General features: G+C 41.1%; 1 protein-coding gene across 3 annotated transcripts in view; it reads left to right on the top strand.

Annotated features, from left to right (window-relative positions):
- The window catches only part of PLB1 (phospholipase B1), a 143,479-nt gene that overhangs the window by 19,031 nt on the left and 104,712 nt on the right, over positions 1-19,736 (top strand). For all 3 annotated transcript variants that reach the window (XM_047853240.1, XM_047853239.1, XM_047853238.1), the window contains exon 2: positions 2,251-2,457. In XM_047853240.1, coding sequence (XP_047709196.1) covers positions 2,403-2,457 — 55 coding nt within the window. In that variant the 5' untranslated portion in view covers positions 2,251-2,402. The remainder of the gene's footprint in view (positions 1-2,250; positions 2,458-19,736) is intronic.

Raw genomic sequence — 19,736 nt, 5'->3', positions numbered from 1 at the left:
TTACTTACCCTTACTGTATGCAATGTCCTCAGATATTTTATATTCCATTTAATTTTTTTGAATGGATTGATCATGCACCAAATTAAATTCATGGGATAATCATGGGTTGTAACCCCAGTTTGAAAAACATTCTTTCGCAGCCAGTGCTGCTTTGAGCCGCACGGGCCCTGCGGCCGAGGCTTGGTCTAGCACCCCCTTGTGGATTTCCGGACAACAGCAAGCACTCAGCTTTTCCAATCCCTGAGATGTCTTCTGAGGGAGGCTTGAACTGCCTTTGCTGGAAGATTTGAATCCATGGGCCTGTGCCTTTCCCAAAAGGAACATCTGCTAATTGTTGCTAAAATTTCAAATGGAGCATCTTCCCTCCTCTAGGATATGTCATCTTAGGACATCGGAGCAGCAAAACTCAGAGAAGAAAATTGTATTAAAAAGTGATGGAGCTTGTCTCTGGCTTTTGACAAGTATTGCCCCCCTAGTTTTCATAGCTGCTAATAGATGATCAGTGGTAATTAAGCTAATGCATGTGAAGCGTGCCAACGGTGCCTGGTAAGAGTGTCCAAGAGATGTTACTCCTTCACTGCCTCATAACTAATGAGGATTCCTTAATGTGTTGACAGGACTCCAAGATTTCTTATATCTCAGAGGGAATTCAGTCTGTCCTATAATAAAATTCCTCATAAAGGTTAAAAATGTTTTTAATTCATTTCTCAATGCTTCTAAATGTAAAAAAGGTTGGAGGTTGGTGTGTGTGCCAACCCAGTGGGGCCATGGTGGTCGTGCAGAGAAGCATTAAGAGGTGGAAGCAAATACACAGATTGTAAAGCCAGGCTATTTCTGTCCATTTCCCATGACGTGTCCTACCCTACCTCCAATGGGCCCAAGTTGAGTGGGAACCTGTGACTTTTCATTCAGTCCAAGCATCAGGGATGCTTCTCAAAGCTGCTGGTGGCATGGAGCTAGGAGGGACTCCTGTTGTCGTTAGTAGTGAGACAGCAGCTTTGGGTCTCTTGTTGAGCTTGTGGCCAATTAGTGAAGATAGTAAGTGTCCAATGGTCAGGAACATCTATGCCCAAATGGCCCTTGCATACCCCTTCTCGGGTGTATTTTCTTCTTCCTTCTCTGTGCATGCTGCTCTCAGCCAGACTCTGGAACCAGCCTATGGCCAGCTGGGCCTGTTGTAGCAGCGGCCATACACGCCTGATGTGACCTCATCACATCACATATGGCTCTGAGGCTGAGGCTTTGGCATGGCTAAATCAGTGGTCACCCACAAGTCACATTTTATTGAGCAGATGAGAAAGGAAGACAATACCTTAATAACAGATAGCCAGGAACAGAGGGCCGCCCACTTAGACTTCACTTTATACTCAAGACAACCAACCTATAACTGTGATTTTAAACATACAGAAAAAGATGTCAGCAGATGAAGACCAAGGTTGAACAATAGAAACCAGCTCCAGGTCCCCAAGCTGGAGTTCAGAAGTCTGGCTCTCAGCCTTGCTTCCATAACTGTGGCCAGAATGCAAGGATGATTTACATATATTTGGCCATGTTACCCAAAGGCGAATGTTACTTGATATTTGTGGAAAATATTTAAATTTCACCCCCAAGGATATTTGTCACTGAGGCTTTAAATTCCGACTCTGTCTGCCCAGTTTAGACCCTGCCCAGCATTTCAACGTCAGTCGCCCAAAGCAAAATGCTAATTCTGTCAAATGCATTCCAAGGGCTCACCTCTCTGGCTTGTATCTCTCAATTCAACTTGCAGACAATCAATGTGTGGCGTGCACATCATCTAACATTCCCCGCCACCCATGGCTTTGGAAGAGAGGGACAGAAACAAACCTTTCTGGATCTTGTAGACTGGGGAACTCAGCTGCGCTCCTCAGACACTAAGAGATGTCACATTTGGAGGGGGCTTTATGGTTTACAGTTGTTACTAAGTACTTTCACTCAATTTGTGGCTTTTATTTCCATGGCTTACAGCTGAAAAGCTAAGGCCACATTAAGGGACGCACCCTAGATCTCACAGGTGTGGTTAATCTGAGATTCCAGCCCTGTATTTCCAATCTTAAGCTCCTCCCAGCCTGTCAGTGCCTGATTTCTGGATGCCTACGATTCTGGGAGGCCATATAAAGGGGGCTATGTGGTCCTGGTCTTTTGGTGCCTTTGTCTAGAACATGCTACCCATCTTTGACCTATCTACCTTGAGAAATCTTCTGTCTAAATGTTAATATTTATCATTTACAGCTGGCCACTGCACCCTTTCAAAGGTGAACACAGTAAAATTTATGACAGGTGTACTATCAGACAACAGAGGAGAATAAAAGCAGGAGGAAGTGTGGCAGCCTCCACCTGTGCAAACCATTCATCCAAGGCTGGGACACCTGGACGATTCTGGCATGGGACTGCAGCCACACATCTTCCTCCTGGGGCTGCTGTTGCTTCTGGGGCAAGGTAAGTCTTCCGTTTGCTCAGAGGGCAACTAATGGGTCAGCCTGCTGATGTCCCTTTTGCTTAGAGCTTGAGAGAGGAATACCTCTTTTCATTGAGCACAGAATGCACAGGTTAGACCCAAGCAGGCTGGAATGCTGAGATTCAAGTCCCCACAGCTGTGAGGCAAGAGGCAGGTCTGGGGATAGGTGAAAAGTGCTGATGGGTAACAGTTCTGTGGTGCAGAAAAAAGCCGTCGGTAGAGGGAGTCACAAAGACCCAGGTTCTAGTTCTCTGTGCTGTGTGGCCTTGGGCAAGTTCTAGCTCCCTGGACCTTGATTTTTTTTTTTTCTTTCTCATCCTTAAGATGGTAGTACTACTATTTACGGGCTTTGTTTTGTTTTTGCTAAAAGGAAAGAGGAAGGTAGGTTTCAGAAATGAGTGGGCTACTAGTCAGAGCTTTGGATTTCTCCTGAACTAATGATTAGGAGAAGATTGTGCCTCTGCCACATCCCCTTTGCCTCTCTTCTCCTGACCTCTGGCTCCTCTTTGTTTGGAAAGCCTTAAAGATGATTTTTTGGCCTCTCCATATGAGAGGCCTGGGCCCAGAGAGGGAAAGCACTTTCCCTCTAGCCCCCAGAGGTCTGGCTGGGGTCCAAGCACCAGTCTTGCTGCTTACCTTGGACAGGTTTGTTACCCTGTCTAATGGAGGTGGAGGTGGGGGTGGGGGGGTGGGGGGGAGCGTGGTGCTCAAGGGTGCAGGGTATGAAGCAAGGGGAGGATAATAATGCTTGCTATGCTTAATATCCAGGGTGATCATATTTTCCTGATTGCTAAATGAGGCAGAGGAGCTTTTTCCTTCATGTTTGATCCATATGAATTCCTCTTTTGTGAAGTGTCTATTCAAGTGTGTTCCCATTTTTGTATAGGTTTTTCCTTTTTTCCCATGATTTAAGGGGTTTTTCATACATGCTGTGCACTTGCTCTTTGTGGGTGACAGGTACAGCTAATGTTTTCTGAACCTTGTCTTTCTGCTCTCTTTATGGAGACTTTAGACGAGCAAAATTCTGGATTTGGGGGAAATAAATGAAGATGACCCAAACGAGAATAAATGGAGGCAATTCAGAGGTTGCTGAAGCAGGGAAGGCAGCAACATTCACTTTGGGGAGACGCCAGCGCAGGCAGGGGTGTGGGAAAGCTTGACAGTGAAAAGGGGAAGGACTCAGGTGTGCTCTGACTGGAAGCTGTTGCCATGGGGAAGTTGGAGGCGGGCTAATGAGAAGCGAGGCATCTGACATGATTCATTCGGGGAACATATGTGGCTTTCTGTGGTTGGTCCTAAGTTGGAAGCAGGGACAAAAAGTAGGGAAGCTGCAATTGGGGACCAGGTCCTCACTGTTCTAGACTGATGGCTGCTGGGGTGGTGGTTGGGTTTCCTGCTGGTGTGCTGGTCAGAGTTCAGTTTTATCAGTCGTTTGGCTGTTGTCGGTTTTGTGTTCTGTCTCTTTATTTCTAAAGTTTTCGATCTTATACTCTGGTTTCTCTTCAGATCATATAAATATTTCACCTTTTACTAACATTTTTAATCTCCATGGTTTGTGCTCTTTGGGTCTTATTTAAGAACTCCTCTCCTGCCTTGAGGTCTTGATGATATTATCCCATATCTCCTTCTAAAACTTCATAGATTTTCTTTTCTCATTTGGGTCTTGAATTCACCTGGGATTGGATTTTGTGACTAGTGTAAGAGAGGAACCGACTTTTACACACTTCTTTTTGTGCAAATACCTAGTTGTCTCCACACTATGGTGAAGTCCATGGTTTCCTCACTGCTGTGAAGAGCCCTTTCTGTTCATATGGAAAGGGCTCAGATGTGCTTGCATCAGTTTCAGAACTCAGCTTTATCTATCCGTTTGTCTGCCCCTTTGCCTACAGCACATTGTCTCAATACTGCAGCTTTATAGTAAGTTTTATTATTGGAGGAAACGGGTCTTTCTATTTTTTTTCTTCTTAAAAATGACTTGACTTTGAACTTCCATATACAGTTTACTTTCTGTCAATTTCTACCCCTCAAAAAACCTGTCGGGATTTTGATGAAAATTGCTCTGAATTCTATGAATCAAGTTTGGGACAACAAACATCTTTACAATATTGAGTCTTCCAAATCATGAGCATATATTTAGATCTTCTTTAATGCCTCTTGAAGTTTTATAGTTTCTCTGGTGAGGGCTTGTGTATGTTTTGTTTAATTATTCTTAGGCATATGACCTTTTGTTGTCTGAATGGATTTTTAAATGTTTGTTTTAAAAATGTTTATTTGTCTATGGAATTGATTTTTGTATATTGATTGTGAACCCAATTAAGTTCTTATAAATTTTAATAAGTTATCTGCATATTCTTTTGGATTTTCTATATACACAACCCTGCCAATAATGACAGTTTTGTTGCTCTCTTTTCAACCTATATACTGTTTCTTTCTTGTACTTTTCTTCCTGTGCTGGCTCCACTACAATTTTTCATGGAAGTGATGTTTGGAGGCATCCTTATTCCCAAGTTCAAAAAGAAAGTGTTTAACATTTTGTCAGTATGTATGGTGTATGCTGTAGGCTTTTCTGCGAATACTCTTTATAAGACTAAGCAGTTCTATCTTGTTACTAATTTGCTAAGAGATTTTTAAAAAATCATGAGTGGATATTGGATTTTATCTAATATTTTTTTCTGCACTTATTGAGAAGATTATATGATTGCCTCCATTAAATTTGCTATTGTGATGAATTGACTTTATTATTTTATTCATTTTTTTCAGTCATTGCTTATTAGATTTACTGTAGACCACACATTGTATTTACTTACCCTGCCTTTTCCATCTCTTTTAATCTAGAATAGTTCTTTAGCCTCTTGGTTTGTTCTTTTGTGTCGATGAAAACTTTAGGCTGGCTTTTTGTGTGTATGCATTTCAATTTGGATTTGTCCAAATTGTTTTTTGTTTTTTGTTTTTTTTTTTATTGCTGGAATCAGATTAAACTCTGGGAAGAAATAAAAAATAGATCATGTTTTGTCCTTAAGGTAGTGCATTGGGGGATACATGTGATGCTGGTAAATACCCTAATTGTGTTAAGTTTGGTAATTTGATTAAGGTGTGTCTGCCAGAGTTCTCCCTTGTAAGGGTGCCTCCCCCCATGTGATTTATAAGTTATCTGTGAGGAGGAACTGTGATCCTATGTGACCATTCTTCTACCCAATGGTTTTCCCATCCACTGATGATTCTTGCCTGAACTGAATATTACCAGGGTGACTGTAACGTGGTGATTTTAAAATGTCTCTCATTTCTTTTAACATTGTTAGTTGGCATTCCCCCATTAAAAAAAATAAGAGATTCTCTACCCCATTCTTATTATGTTTTATCTTTTTAATATAAAATAGATTTATGGGTTCTTTTATTATTTAAAAAATTTTTTAATGTTTGTTTTCGAGGAAGAGAGACAGAGAGACAGAGCATGAGGGGAGGGGCAGAGAGAGAGGGAGACACAGAATCTGAAGCAGGCTCCAGGCTCTGAGCTGTCAGCACTGAGCCTGACAAGGGGTTCGAGCCCACAGACAGGGAGATCATGACCCGAGCCAAAGTCGGACACTTAACCAACTGAGCCACCCAGGTGACTCTATGGATTCTTTTATTAGTCAGCATGGTATAATCCATTCAGGTTGCTATTCATTTCGATACTCAAGGAATTATGGATTTGGCCAGTGAGACGCCTTCATACTGCCTCCTGTGTCCCCATCCATTTTTAAGCACTTTTTAGTTTTATGGAACAAGCCATTCCAACTAATCCTGTATTTTTCCAATCTCAGCCATGCAATTAGCCATTTCTTCAAGGTTCCAGTTGTTGGGGGATTTTATTTAGAAACCAAGATTAGGTGCTAGGGGTGTTCATTGCTGCTGGAGTTATGTCCAAACTCACCCAGTGGACAGAGCTAAGAAGTACAGTTTCCTTTTTAAAAAATAAATGTATACAAATGATCTCTAGGTAGAATTAGCCTTTTATCTCCTTCCCCCATTTCAGATTGGTTTTGTCCTTCATTCACAGTGCAAACCAAGGTTACAAAAGCAACAATAAATCTTTTTGTTTGCTGAGTCCTGTGATACAACATAATATCGGAGCTACTCTAATAATAGCACCAATGACAATAGCACCAATAACAATGGTTTCTTGCCATTCTTTTTCCTTCGAGTATATCACACTCAAGGTATATAATCAATATACTTAGTTCAAAATCACTGGGATTAATTCTATTTCTTTTGTTCTCACTGTATGGTTATCTATCAGACACATAGTTAAGTTTGTCTCTGTATTCAGTTATAGGGTTTCTCCCATTCTTGTTGATTTTAGTTTATCTTTTGAATATATAGAACATTAACATGGTTCAAAAGTCAGAACTATGTGAAAAAAGACACTCAGAGAAGTTCCATCTCCTCTAGCCTTTCTTTTCTACTTATTCATGTAGATAACCAATTTCATTATTTTCATATCTTCACTATATTTCCTTTTGCAATATACTTTATTTTGTCTTCCTTCTTGCACAAATGAAAACCTACTGTATGCTTTTTTGTTTATTTTAATTTTCTTCACCTAATGTATCCTGAGATTATACTGTATCTATTCAGATCTTTTTCATTTTTTTCCAACTGTAGACTATTCCACTATTACCGTATATATTCAACAAGTCTCCTGATGTGGCCATTAGGTTGTTTCCAATATTTTGCTATTATAAGTAGTGTTGTCATGAACAATCATGTGCATATGTCTTTTTCATGTTGTTGGAGGTATAGCTTAGGATAAGTTTCTAGAACTTAGGAGTCAAAGGGTAAACACACATAGTTTTGTTGGATGTTGTCAAATTTTCCTCCGTAAGGATTGTACCATTTTATATTCCCCCTGGTAGTATATAAATAAAATGTCATCTTCTCTGTAGCTTGACAATATAGTGTATAGTCAAGCTTTAGAACTTTTGCAAAGGTCACAGGTGAGAAATGGCATTTTTAGTTTAATTTCTCTGATTACAAAGGAAGTTGAGTATCTTTTCTTATTTTTAAAGACCATGTGATCTCAGGTTCCAAAAAAGTAATGAAAAAGGTTAAGTCCCAATGTGCTAGCACTTTTCAAGTCTCTGCTTGCAAATGTTTGATAACATCCCATTGGCCCAAGCAATTCATATGGGGCAACCTCAGGTTTAAGTGGAAGAGAAATAAACTTCTCTAGACGGAAGGAGCAGCAAAGTTACACTGTAAAGTGACACGCGTCCACAGATGCGTATTTGTGACCATTTTGTAATGGTCTACGTTCACTGCTCTTTTCTTCAGGGTTTTTAATAGCTATTTTTGCATGTTTATTTTGCCAAATGAACTTTAGAATCAATTCATCTAGCTTTGGAAAAAAATCCATTGGCATTTTTATTGAAATTCACTTAAAATTAAAATGAAACTAGGCTTACCCAGAAGTATTTAATCTTTTATAATTATTATAAATGTTTTTTATTCTCTTCCACTATACTTCCAACTGGGCCAGCTCATATATTGATATATACAAAGGCTTTTACATTTTGCATGTTAATTTTATACTTTCTATCTTGCTACATTATTATACCTTTTGAATTAGTTTTATCATTAATTCTCTAGAGCAATTATACACCCATATCGTTAACAGATAAGAGTTTTCCTTCGTTTCTAATTCTTCTTCCTATATTTATTTTTTCCTAATTGAATTGGCTAATATTCCAATACCATATTAAATAGCAGTGGTGATAGTGGCAATTCTCACCTTGTTCCTGATCTTAGTAGGAGGTAAATTTCTCCCTATTCAATTGGATGATGGCCTTTGGGAATTCTCCATACATGCATAAATACACACACACACTCACACACGTGTGTGTGTGAGTGTGTGTGTGTGTGTGTGTGTTTGCATTAATGAAATATCCATAAATTTCTATTTCCTTGAGTGTTTTTTTTTTTTTTTAACATTTATTTATTTTTTGGGGACAGAGAGAGACAGAGCATGAACGGGGGAGGGGCAGAGAGAGAGGGAGACACAGAATCGGAAACAGGCTCCAGGCTCTGAGCCACCAGCCCAGAGCCTGACGCGGGGCTCGAACTCACGGACCGCGAGATCATTACCTGGCTGAAGTCGGACGCTTAACCGACTGCGCCACCCAGGCGCCCCTCCTTGAGTGTTTTTATCAGGAATGAATGTTAAAGTTTGTTGAATGTCTTTTTAGCATCTATGGAAATAATCTTATTTCCCCCCCTTAGATTAGGGGGGGGAATATTTTGAATTATATTAATTTGATTATATATTTGAATTATATTAATAGATTTGCTAATATTGGGCTATCTGTGCATTCCTGGAATAAAATCGAGTTGGTCATGGTATATTTTGTCTTTATATACCACTGGCCCTAGAAAACATGGATTTGAACCATGTGGGTCCACCTATATCCAATTTCTTTCAACAAACTTTTGGAAAATTTTTTGGAGATTTGTGACAATTCGAAACAACTCAGAAACAGCATAGCCTGGAAATATCAAAAACATTAAGAAAAAGTTAGGGATGTCACGAATGTGTTAATTCTATGTAAATACTAGTCTATTTTATTATTTACTACCATTAAAATGTACACAAATCTATTATGAAAAGTTAAAAATTATCAAAACTTACACAGAGACCACACATTATCTTTTCATTTTTGATGTCTGGTATTCATAAAACATATACCATCTAGAGTATTTTGTATCCTTTAAGGCAATATTGATGTTAAGTACAACCGATAATTCATCTTGTAAACAGATGATGTAAACTTATGGATAAACACAAAGCTCTATACATGTATTTTCTCTTCCTTATTAACATTTTCTTTTCTCTAGCTTGCTTTATTATAAGAATACAGTATATAATCCATATAAAAAACAAAATATGTGTTAGTTGACTATGTTATTGGTAAGGATTCTGGTCAACAGTGGGCTATTGGTAGTAAATTTGGGGGGGAATCAAAAGTTATGCATAGATTCTGTCTGTGTGGAGGGTCAGTGCTCCAACCTCCAGTTGTTCAAGGGTCGACTGTACTGCTGGATTTAGTTTGCTAACACTTGTGTAGGATTCTTTTTCTTACATGTTCATGAATGAAATTGAACTGTCATTTTCTTTTCTCTTGGTGCCCTTGTTGGATTTTGATATCAGTGTTCTACATTCTCGTAAAATGTATTTGGGAGTGTTTCTATTTTTCTTTCTTGAATAGTTTTTAATATGAATGGAATTCGTTGTATCTGGCTCTCTCAGTCAGTAGAGCATGAGACTCTTGATCTTGAGGCCACAAGTTCAAGCCCCATGTTGGGGGGTAGAGTTTACTTAAAAAAAATTATATAAAATATATGAATGGAAAATTTTCCTTTACTTGGTAGAACTCACCAATAGCCTAGAATATTATATTTTGCTAGATTTTTGACTGACTCAGGTTTTTATTTTTTAATTATTTTTTAAAATATAATTTATTGTCAAGTTAGCTAACATACAGTGTATATAGAGTGCTCGTGACTTCGGGAGTAGATTCCCATGACTCATCACTTACATGCAACACCCAGTGCACATCCCAACAAGTGCCCTCCTCAATGCCCATCACCTATTTTCCTCTCCTTCCACCCACCATCAACTCTCAGTTTGTTCTCTGTATTTAAGAGTCTCTTATAGTTTGCCTCCCTCTCTGTTTGAAACTAGTTTCCCTTTCCCTTCCCCTATGGTCTTCTGTTCAGTTTCTCAAATTCCACATATGAATGAAAACATGATATCTGTCTTTCTCTGACTGACTTATTTCACTTAGCATTATAATCTCCAGTTTCATCCACGTTGTTACAAATGGCAAGATTTCATTCTTTATCACTGGTGAGTAGTATTCCATTGTATATAGAAACCACATCTTTATCCATTCATCAGACCAGCCACATTTGGGTTCTTTCCATAATTTGGCTATTGTTGATAGCACTGCTATAAACATAGGGGTACATGTGCCCCTATGAATCAGCACTCCTCTATCCTTTGGATAAATTCCTAGTAGTGCTATTGCTGTGTCATAGGGTAATTCTATTTTTAATTTTTTGAGGAACCTCCACACTGTTTCCCAGAGAGTTGCACTCGTTTGCATTCCCACCAACAGTGCAAGAGGGTCCCCTTTCTCCACATCCTTGCTAGCATCTGTTGTTTCCTGAGTTGTTAATTTTAGCCACTCTGATCTGTGTGAGGTGATATCTCAGTGTGGTTTTGATTTGTATTTCCCTGATGATGAGTGATGCTGAGCATCTTTTCATGTGGCTGTTGGCCATCTGGATATCTTCTTTGGAAAAGTGTCTATTCATGTCTTCTGCCCATTTCTTCACTGGATTATTTGTTTTTCAGGTGTTGAGTTTGGTAAGTTATTTATAGATTTTGGATTCTAACCCTTTATCTGATAGGTCATTAGCAAATATCTTCTTCCATCCCCTGACTCAATTTTTTAAATGGTTATAGAATTATTCATATTTTTATTTCTTATAAGTATGTTTTGGAAAGTTTTGTCTTTCTAGGAATGTGTTCATTTCAAGTACATGTTGAAGTTTTTTGCATAATTTTTAGAGAATTTCTATTGTTATCTCTTTGATATCTGTAGCTTCTGTAGTTATGCCCCCTTTTTATTTCCAATACTGGTTATTTGTGACTTAATCCTTTTTCTATGATTCATCTTATCAGAGGTTTGTCTACCTTATTAGTTTTTTGAAAGAACCAACTTTTGGCTTTATTGATCTTCTATGTCATAGTTGTCTGTTGCTGCAGAGCATGTTACAGTAAATCATATTGACAAACAGCAACCATTTTATTTACTCACAATTCAGTGGATCTGCAATTTGGGAAGACATCAGCTGGGACATCTTGTCCCTGTTCCACACGGTATTGTGTGGGACTGACATGGCCGATCTAAAATGACATGTCTGTTGACTTGGTACTGGGGTGTGTTGGTCCTCCTCCACATGGTCTTTCTAGGAGGACAGCCTGGGCTGGGTACAGAAGTACCTAAATGGGCAAAAATAGAACCCACAAGGCCTCTTAATGCCTGGGCCCAAGAGTCATTTCTGCTGCTTCTGTTGGTCAATGTAAATTTCAGGGCCAGCCTAGATACAAGGGGAAGGAAATAGACTTTACCTCTTGTGGGGAGGGGTGGCAAAAGTCACATTGCAAAGTGGCCTGCAGGATGGGAGGAAAGTTATGGTCCTTTTTGGAAAAATACACTACGGTCTAAATTGTATGTTTTTTTCCTGTTTCATTAATTTCTGTGAAATAATCTCGCATGACATTTATAGTCTTTCTTGAATCTATAGCTTGATATCTTCCATAAATTTTGAAAATTCTCAGACAGTATCTCTTGAAATACTGCTTCTACTCCATTATTTCTGTCTTTTCCTTCCATGGTGCCAATTAAATGTATGTTTGGTTGTCTTACTTTATATACCATGTCCCTTAGCCTCTATTCCAACTGTACCATCTTTTTGTATTTCTAGAAAATTGCTGCATTCTGAGTAATATATTATGACACATGTCCTAATTTATTCATTCTTTCAGTTGTGTCTAATGTGCTGTTAGACCTGATCATTAGAGGCTTTGAAAATATTTTTCAAATATAATTTACATGTATTTCTGTACCAAACTTACAGTGTTACTTTTACATTTTTTTTTTCAACGTTTATTTATTTTTGGGACAGAGAGAGATAGAGCATGAACGGGGGAGGGGCAGAGAGAGAGGGAGACACAGAATCGGAAACAGGCTCCAGGCTCTGAGCCATCAGCCCAGAGCCCGACGCGGGGCTCGAACTCCCGGACCGCGAGATCGTGACCTGGCTGAAGTCGGACGCTTAACCGACTGCGCCACCCAGGCGCCCCGACAGTGTTACTTTTAAAAATAATTTTGTTTCCGTGAATAGCCTCAAATTTTCTTTTCCACCATCTTGGATCTGTTTCTACTGTATTTGTTTTTTTTCTGCTGATTCTTACCTCTGGATACTTTGTTTCTCTCTTTGCCTAGTTATTTTTTATTGTGTGCAGCTCAGACTCCTCCAAGAGTTATTTGTAGACTCTTTGGGGCCTAAGATGAATATGACCATATAAATGTAACTGTCGAGCACTGGGGACATTGCCATTTGAGTGTCACTTCAAACTACACTCACAGCGTGAGGTTCTCTAGAACAGCCAGCCAAGCGCCACACTAACCACTGTGTATATATAACAGCTTCCACTTAAGAGGGATATACTGTTGGACGCCTGAGTGGCTTGGTTGGTTAAGCATCTGACTCTCAGCTTCAGCTTAGGTCATGATCTTGCAGTTTATGAGTTTGAGCCCCACATCGAGCTCTGTGCTGACAGTGTGGAACCTGCTTGGGATCCTCTCTGCCCCTCCCCCACTTGCTCTCTTCCTCTCAAAATAAGTAAATAAAAACTTAAAAAAAAAAAAGAAGAGGGATAGACTATTATCCTCATTTTACAGATGAGAAAACTGAGACTCAGAAATTAAATAACTTCCCCAAGATCAGCTAGCTGTAAGTACACGAGCCAGAGTTCAGTCCTGAGACTGAGTCCTGAGTCATGGCTTTTTGCCACCACCCTGTATTACAGGGAGGGAAGAATCATAATTCGGCTTTTATTTAAGCTTTGAAATGGGCTCAACAAACAACACACGTAGAAATAGGTTCCTGTTCCAAAAGTTTGGGTGTATAAAACTGAAACATCATTATCTTAAAACTGCAATTGGCAAAAGCAAGTTGGCAAGAAACCACCGTATCTAATAAAGTACAATTTTTGCTAGAGCTTCATTTTCCCGGAATGGGTCAGCAGTTCCCTGGGAGACTGTCAGGCTGGGGAATGAAAACTCATCGCCTTGGTAATGCACCTGGGTCAGGCCTGTCACTGGTAAGCCAAAGGTAGGAGCAGGTGAGGAAAGGAATACCTCTTTTCTCATTAGAACAAGTACAGCCAGTCAATGTTTGTTTTACAGGGACCTAGAGTCGTTCCTGGAGGTTGCCAGCCGAGCCTTCTAGAAATCCTCTTTCCAAATAAGAGTAGATAGCAACCTTGGAGAGCTTTTGGTAGTCCAGGTTCTTCTAGTTATTGACAAGAGAGGAGTGGGGACTTGCTCAAGTCCCATAGCCAGTTGGTGGCCGAGCCATCCTTGGAACTCTGGTGTTAGACTCTCTTCTACATCAGATGCCTCAATCCCCATCTCCACCCCTTCTCCAACTCACTTGCCTCCAAGTTCCTTCTGTGAGCCGCACACCCAGGTAAGGGATTCTCTCTGGGGGGACTCAGGAGCCATACTTTTCCTGGGCTGTCATCTGTACCTTGTAGTTTTTGAGGACTTTATCATCAATCATCCTTTTCATCAAGTTGCATTTTTGCTACTGTCAGTTAACTGTCTGAGCGTTCTTCTAAGAACCCGAGTTGAGCTGAGCCTGGCTGGGAGATAATAAACCAAAAGAAGGAACCCTCAGGAGAGAGCTTATTTGCATAAAATCACTGGAGAAGAATTAAGTACCAAAATAGGTGAAGTAGCTGTAATGAAAGCAACAGGCTTCAGAGAACTGAGAGGTGAACGTGGGCTGGAGAAGTTTCACGTAGGAGGGAAACTCAGCGGAGCTCTGAAAGCTGTGTGGGATCAAGATAAACACAGGAGCAGGGAGGGCATGCAAGTTAGGGAGCAGCACACTCAGAGATGAAGCTGAGGTTCCTAGTGCAGGGAGCAGGTCTGCTGATCCGAGGGCAGGGTTAGTGTGGGGGGAGGAATTTGAAATCCCAAGACCAGAACAATAGAGATTATCATAATATCTTTTGGCTTAAAGAGACTTCTAAAAGAACTATTCCCTTTTTTTTTTTATTGTTTGTTTGTTGGTGTGTTGATTTATTTATTTATTTTACATGAACAAAAACTGAACCCTTGGGCAGGTCAGGTTAAGTGACCTGCCCAAGGTCACACAGCAAGCCTAGAATTTGGATTTGCTATCGTGGGACGTGGGGAGCTGTGACAGACTCTTCAGCAGGAGAGTGGCCTAATGCAAGTGGTATTTTGGACAAGATGAGTCTGCCAGCTTCAAACATAAAAGGTCATGTGTGGAAAGAGGCAGCACACTGGTGAATTTGTGTGCCTGGCTCCTAGAAAGAGGTCCCATAGGGAGTCTGCTTGGTTCTGGGAAGGCCAAGTGCTTTTCTTTTAGGCAACTGTCTCCTCTTGTGTTCTTGCATCTCAGTGGGAACAGTGGTCCTTAGCCCATGTTCTCTTCTTCACATTAGAACCTCCCAGTTGTCTCTGGAAAGAGACTTTCCTGATTGTGGGGGAGGGTGGACCATGAGGCCCCCACACAGTTCCCTGAGATTCCCCTCCTGTTGGAGCTCACTAATAATCGCTACCACCCCCACCCACCTTTGATGGTCTCCGTTAAATCTCTGACTGGAGCTGGGAATGATTGTGGAGGGTATTGGCATGGGAGGAGTCAGGGCCCTGGCCAGCCACTGCTGAGATACCACTGGTTCACCTTCACCATGGCACCCTCTTCTTTGGGTTGTTTGTCCTGGCTCTGGGCCTACCTCAATTGTTCCCATGAGGAAGGTGAGGAAAACCTAACTGACAAGCAAAGCCTTTCTCGTCTCAGGTCATATAATGAGTGAAGGGCAAAACCTTAAGTCAACTGCGGATGTGCTCCCTCCCATTCAAACTGCTCCCTAAAGACTTCTTCCCTCTCCCCCGACACAGGGTGTATGATGTTGGATGCTGGGTGGGCATCAGGAGGTGGAGACAGGAGGGTGCACTGGTCTGTGTCTGGGATGGAATCTGTAATGGGTGGTGGTGTCCCCTGTGGTCATCAGCACAGGACATGGAGTATCTAGAGAATGTTGGTTTGGGACTTCCCAAGTCATCTCTAATGTTTTTTGTACAATCATCAGACTAGAGGATGTGTCTACCCAAAAAGTTGTGACCATGTTAATACTATTATCATTCTTTGGCATGCCTGATGAAAAATTGAGATTGATGAGTTAGGACAGCCAAAAAAAAACTGGTCTTATAGACGTGACAAAAGAATAAATTTCCACATGCCGGGAACTCAGGCTATAGAGCAACACACACAACAAGCCCTTTAAGAACATTCTTTTAAAAAGACTTTAGTCCCAAGGAAAGCATATCAGATGACATTAAGGAGAATCAAATTCCACATCATGGCCTTTTTAGTAACTTGCTGAGTGATCTTCGGCAAGTTTGTTAACCTCTCTGGGTCTTAGATTCCTGAGACGTTAAATGAGATGATATCAAAGATCTGCCCACGTTGGCCATTCTAGAATTCTTTATTATTTTTTTATTGTTTATTTTTGAGAGAGACCTAGTACAAGTGAGGAAGGGGCAGAGAGAGAGAGGGAGACACAGAATCCGAAGCAGGCTCCAGGCTCTGAGCTGTCAGCACAGAGCCCAATGTGGGGCTCGATCCCATGAACCGTGAGATCATGACCTGAGCCAAAGTCAGATGTTTAACCGACTGAACCACCCAGGTGCCCCACCATTCTAGAATTCTAAGACAAATGTTTAGAGGTTAGTCTAGCTACCCCAGAAAGATTCTCTAGTCCTCACTGTCCCCTTCTACTGACTATGGCATGTGACCACCAAAGCACCACACTGAGGGAGAGATGCTGACATCTTGTGATGCTTGGCGCACAGGCGGTCCTGGTGTTGGAGCAGCAGCCAAGCATGACTTGTGGTTTTTGACTCCGCTCCCACAGGCAGTCATGTGTGGTGCCTCCTCCCAGGTCAACAGCATTCTGCAGGCCCTTGGGTGTACATGGGATAAAGTGCTGCATGCAGGGACAGATAATCCCAGAAGACCTGCTTATAGCCCAGACAGTACAGGGGACAGATACAGGCTGACTTGAACCCTCCCCTTCCCAGGTCGCCAGGACAGCTCACTGCTTGGTGGATGGCAGCGCTGGCCCAGAGCCTGTCCCTGCCCTTGCTGGCATGGTCTGTGTGAGCTGGTAAAAATCACCTAGCCTCTCTGAGCCTATAAAAATGTTAACAGGGTCATAATTCCTGCCACTTACTTACCCTTTAGGGTTGCTGGGAGGACAATACACTTTTCAAAGAGTCTGAGAATTTAATGTACCCTGAAGAGTGGCCTTAATTGCACATGCGTTGGCCTTAAAAGTCCTCCCCGCACTGCCCAAGGCGAGGGCCTTCCTTTCATCCGGGGAGACAAGCCACTCCTAGCTTGTGTACAGCCCTCTTCTGTTCACACAGCAGTTTCCTGTTCTTTGATCCTTGAGACAACCTCAAGAAGAAGGTCAGGAAACCAGTCATATCCCCATTTGATAGATGAAGAAGTGAAGGTTCAGAGACATTAATTCTTGATTAAGGTCACAAAATGGCTGTCTTTCCTCAAGGCAGGGATAGGGGTGGAAAATTGTGCCCCAGGCACAGCATAAGTGGAAAAATATGAAGGAAATTTGTAAATTAAGAGAACATGGGCTGTTTTAATTTTGCTTTTGAAATCAGCCTCCTTACCCCTGGCCTGATGTTGGGCTAATGCACTCTGGGTTTCCCTGAAGAGTTGGGGCTCTTAATCTCACAGGTGCAGCAATCAAAGGACTTTTAAAAACTTCTGGTGTCCACAATACCTAGGCCCCACATCAGGCCAACCAAATCTGAGCCTCTGTCTTGGGGGGCTAGGCAGCAGGTGATGGGTTGAGGACCTTTGCTTCAGAAGGTGCTTCCCTAAGGACACTTGTGTGTGAATTTACCTCATCAGGCCTGATGCTCTAATGGCCTTTTGTTAGTTCCAGGACCCCAGTGGTCATGGCTCTTCCCACTTGGATGACTGATCTCAGCCAGACCTGTTTCTCTGAATGTGCACAGATGCCTTCCTCTTTCATTCCCATCAGCATGGAAAAGTACATGTTTTTTTCCCTTACTGACCTTACTGAGTTGGGAGTTTCTCAGGGAGCTCAAAGCCCTTTATAGATCCGTGAGATGGAGGCTAAAACAATCTTCCAAAAGAGAAAGATTCATGGGGTTCAATCATGCCACAAGTGCTTTGATAATTTCTTCCACAATACCTCAGGGTGCTATGGGAACAGGCAAGAATTTTTTTTTTCCATTTATCTGGTGGGAAGCGGAGAACTGGAGTGAGGGCCAAGTCACATTGGGAGTCAGTGGGGACAGCACCAAGGGGTCTAAGTTCTCCTGTTCTGAGCACTTAATGTTTAGATTCTGGATATAGTTACTCCAAGCAGTTACCATGGGTGATTCAGATCATCAAGTTAAAAACATGAACTCTGGGGGCTCCTGTGTGGCTCAGTCGGTTGAGAGTCCGACTTTGGCTCTGGTCATGATCTTGCAGTTGTGAGTTAAGTTCCACATCAGGCTCACTGCTGTCACTGCTGTCAGTGTGGAGCCCACTTCGGATCCTCTACCCCTCCCCTGCTCACACTCTCTCAAAAATAAACAGACCTTAAAAAAAAAAAACAAAAAACCCAAAACGTGAACTCTGTAGTTGTATGAGGAAATCACAGAACATTGAGGTTGGAAAGGTCTGAGAAATGGTTTGTGCTAACCATCTCTGTGACACTGAAATTATGATCACAGCTATCACTTACTGTACGTTTTCCACTCCTGGTTCTGGGGAACAAAGTTTATGGAGCAAGGCCAGGCCCCCTTTAGATACTGAAGGAGGGTCTCCTACATCCCCCTTGGCTTTTCTTCCCTGGTCTTCCCAAGTGTGTTTAAACAGGACACATTGAAACGTGAAGGGTCAGATGTCCTATCTTTTTTCTGATCTTTTTCTTTCTTGCCTCCTTTGGATTAAATATTTTTATTACTTCAATTCCACCACCCTACCCTGCTGAACATGAGCCTGCTAATTATACATGTTTTTGTTATTTTGGCATTTATAATTACAACATGCATCCTTGACTTGTTAAAATCTAATTAAATGATTACTTTAATCACCTCCCAGATAAAGGAAAAACCTTATCGGCGTGACTCCATTGACTCTGAATCTGCCCACACAGCAATATGTTACATGTATTTTAAACCCCACCCTCCATTATTTTTATTGTTTCTATCAGGGGTGGCAAATTTTTTCTATAAATGGCCAAATGACAAAATATTTTAGCTTTTGAGGCTCACGTATGGTCTCTATCACCTATTCTTTTTTTTTTTTTTTAACCTTTAAAGGTGTGAAAACCATTCTTCTCTAGAGAGCCATACGAAAATAAGCTGCGGGCAGATTTGACCTATGAGCCTCAGTGTACTGGCTCCTGCTTTATGCAGTTAATATTATTTTGGATTTATTCACCCTTACTGCACTTCATTCCTTCTTACATTACCATGCTTCGATCTGGCGTCATTTTCCTCGTACCATTTGGAATGTGTCATCCCACTGTCTTCGGGCGTCTATTGTTTCTGAGAAATTGACCGTTAATCATAATGTTGGTCTCCTGTGTGTTTTTCTTCTGCTCTTGAAATTTTTTCCTTCGCTTTAGAACTACACGTAGGCACAGCAGGTAGTACAGTTCAAGTATCTGGGTAAATTTCTCTCTGTGTTTTTCCCACCTAAAGTTCCCCCCCCCTTCACCCCCAGTTTCTTTGATCTGTGGCTCAATATCTTTCTTCACATGTGGAAAGTTTTCAGCCATAATCTCTTCAAATCCGTTTCTGCCTCTTTCTCTGCTTCTTCTGGGACTCAGTACGTGTATGTTTGTATGCTCGGCAGTAGCCACAGATCTCTGAGGCTCTGTTTATTTTTCGTCAATCTTTTTTTCTTCTCTATTTTTCAGAAATGTACCTTCTATTGATCTATCAATCTGGCTTGAAGTTTACAAGTTCTCTTTCCTACCATCTCAAGTCTGTTGTTGAGCCAATCTAATAAATCTTTCAGTGTTGTGTTTTTCAACTTTCAACTCTGGATTTCCTTTCTTTTCTTTCTTTCTTTTTTTTTTTTTTTTTTTTTTTTTTTACTAACTTCTATCCGGGCCCACTCAGAACTGGTTTCCATTGACTGCTGTTTTTTCCCCCATAGTGCAAGGCTCCCTTTTCAGTTTCATGGCATGTCTAGTAATTTGTGGTTGCAAACTGGACATGTTTGATAAACATCTAGCAATTCTGGATTTGTTTAATTTTTTCTGAGGGTTGTTGGTTTTTCAGTAACTTGCCTAGACTTAAACTGTGGAATCCGTCTTCTCCTTCATGATGTGTAGCCACTGATG

Source organism: Prionailurus viverrinus, chromosome A3 (genome assembly GCF_022837055.1).
Source record: "Prionailurus viverrinus isolate Anna chromosome A3, UM_Priviv_1.0, whole genome shotgun sequence".
Classification (NCBI taxonomy): Eukaryota; Metazoa; Chordata; class Mammalia; order Carnivora; family Felidae; genus Prionailurus; species Prionailurus viverrinus.
The sequence above is the reverse complement of the archived record's forward strand: the minus strand, read 5'-3'. Positions and strand labels throughout refer to the sequence as shown.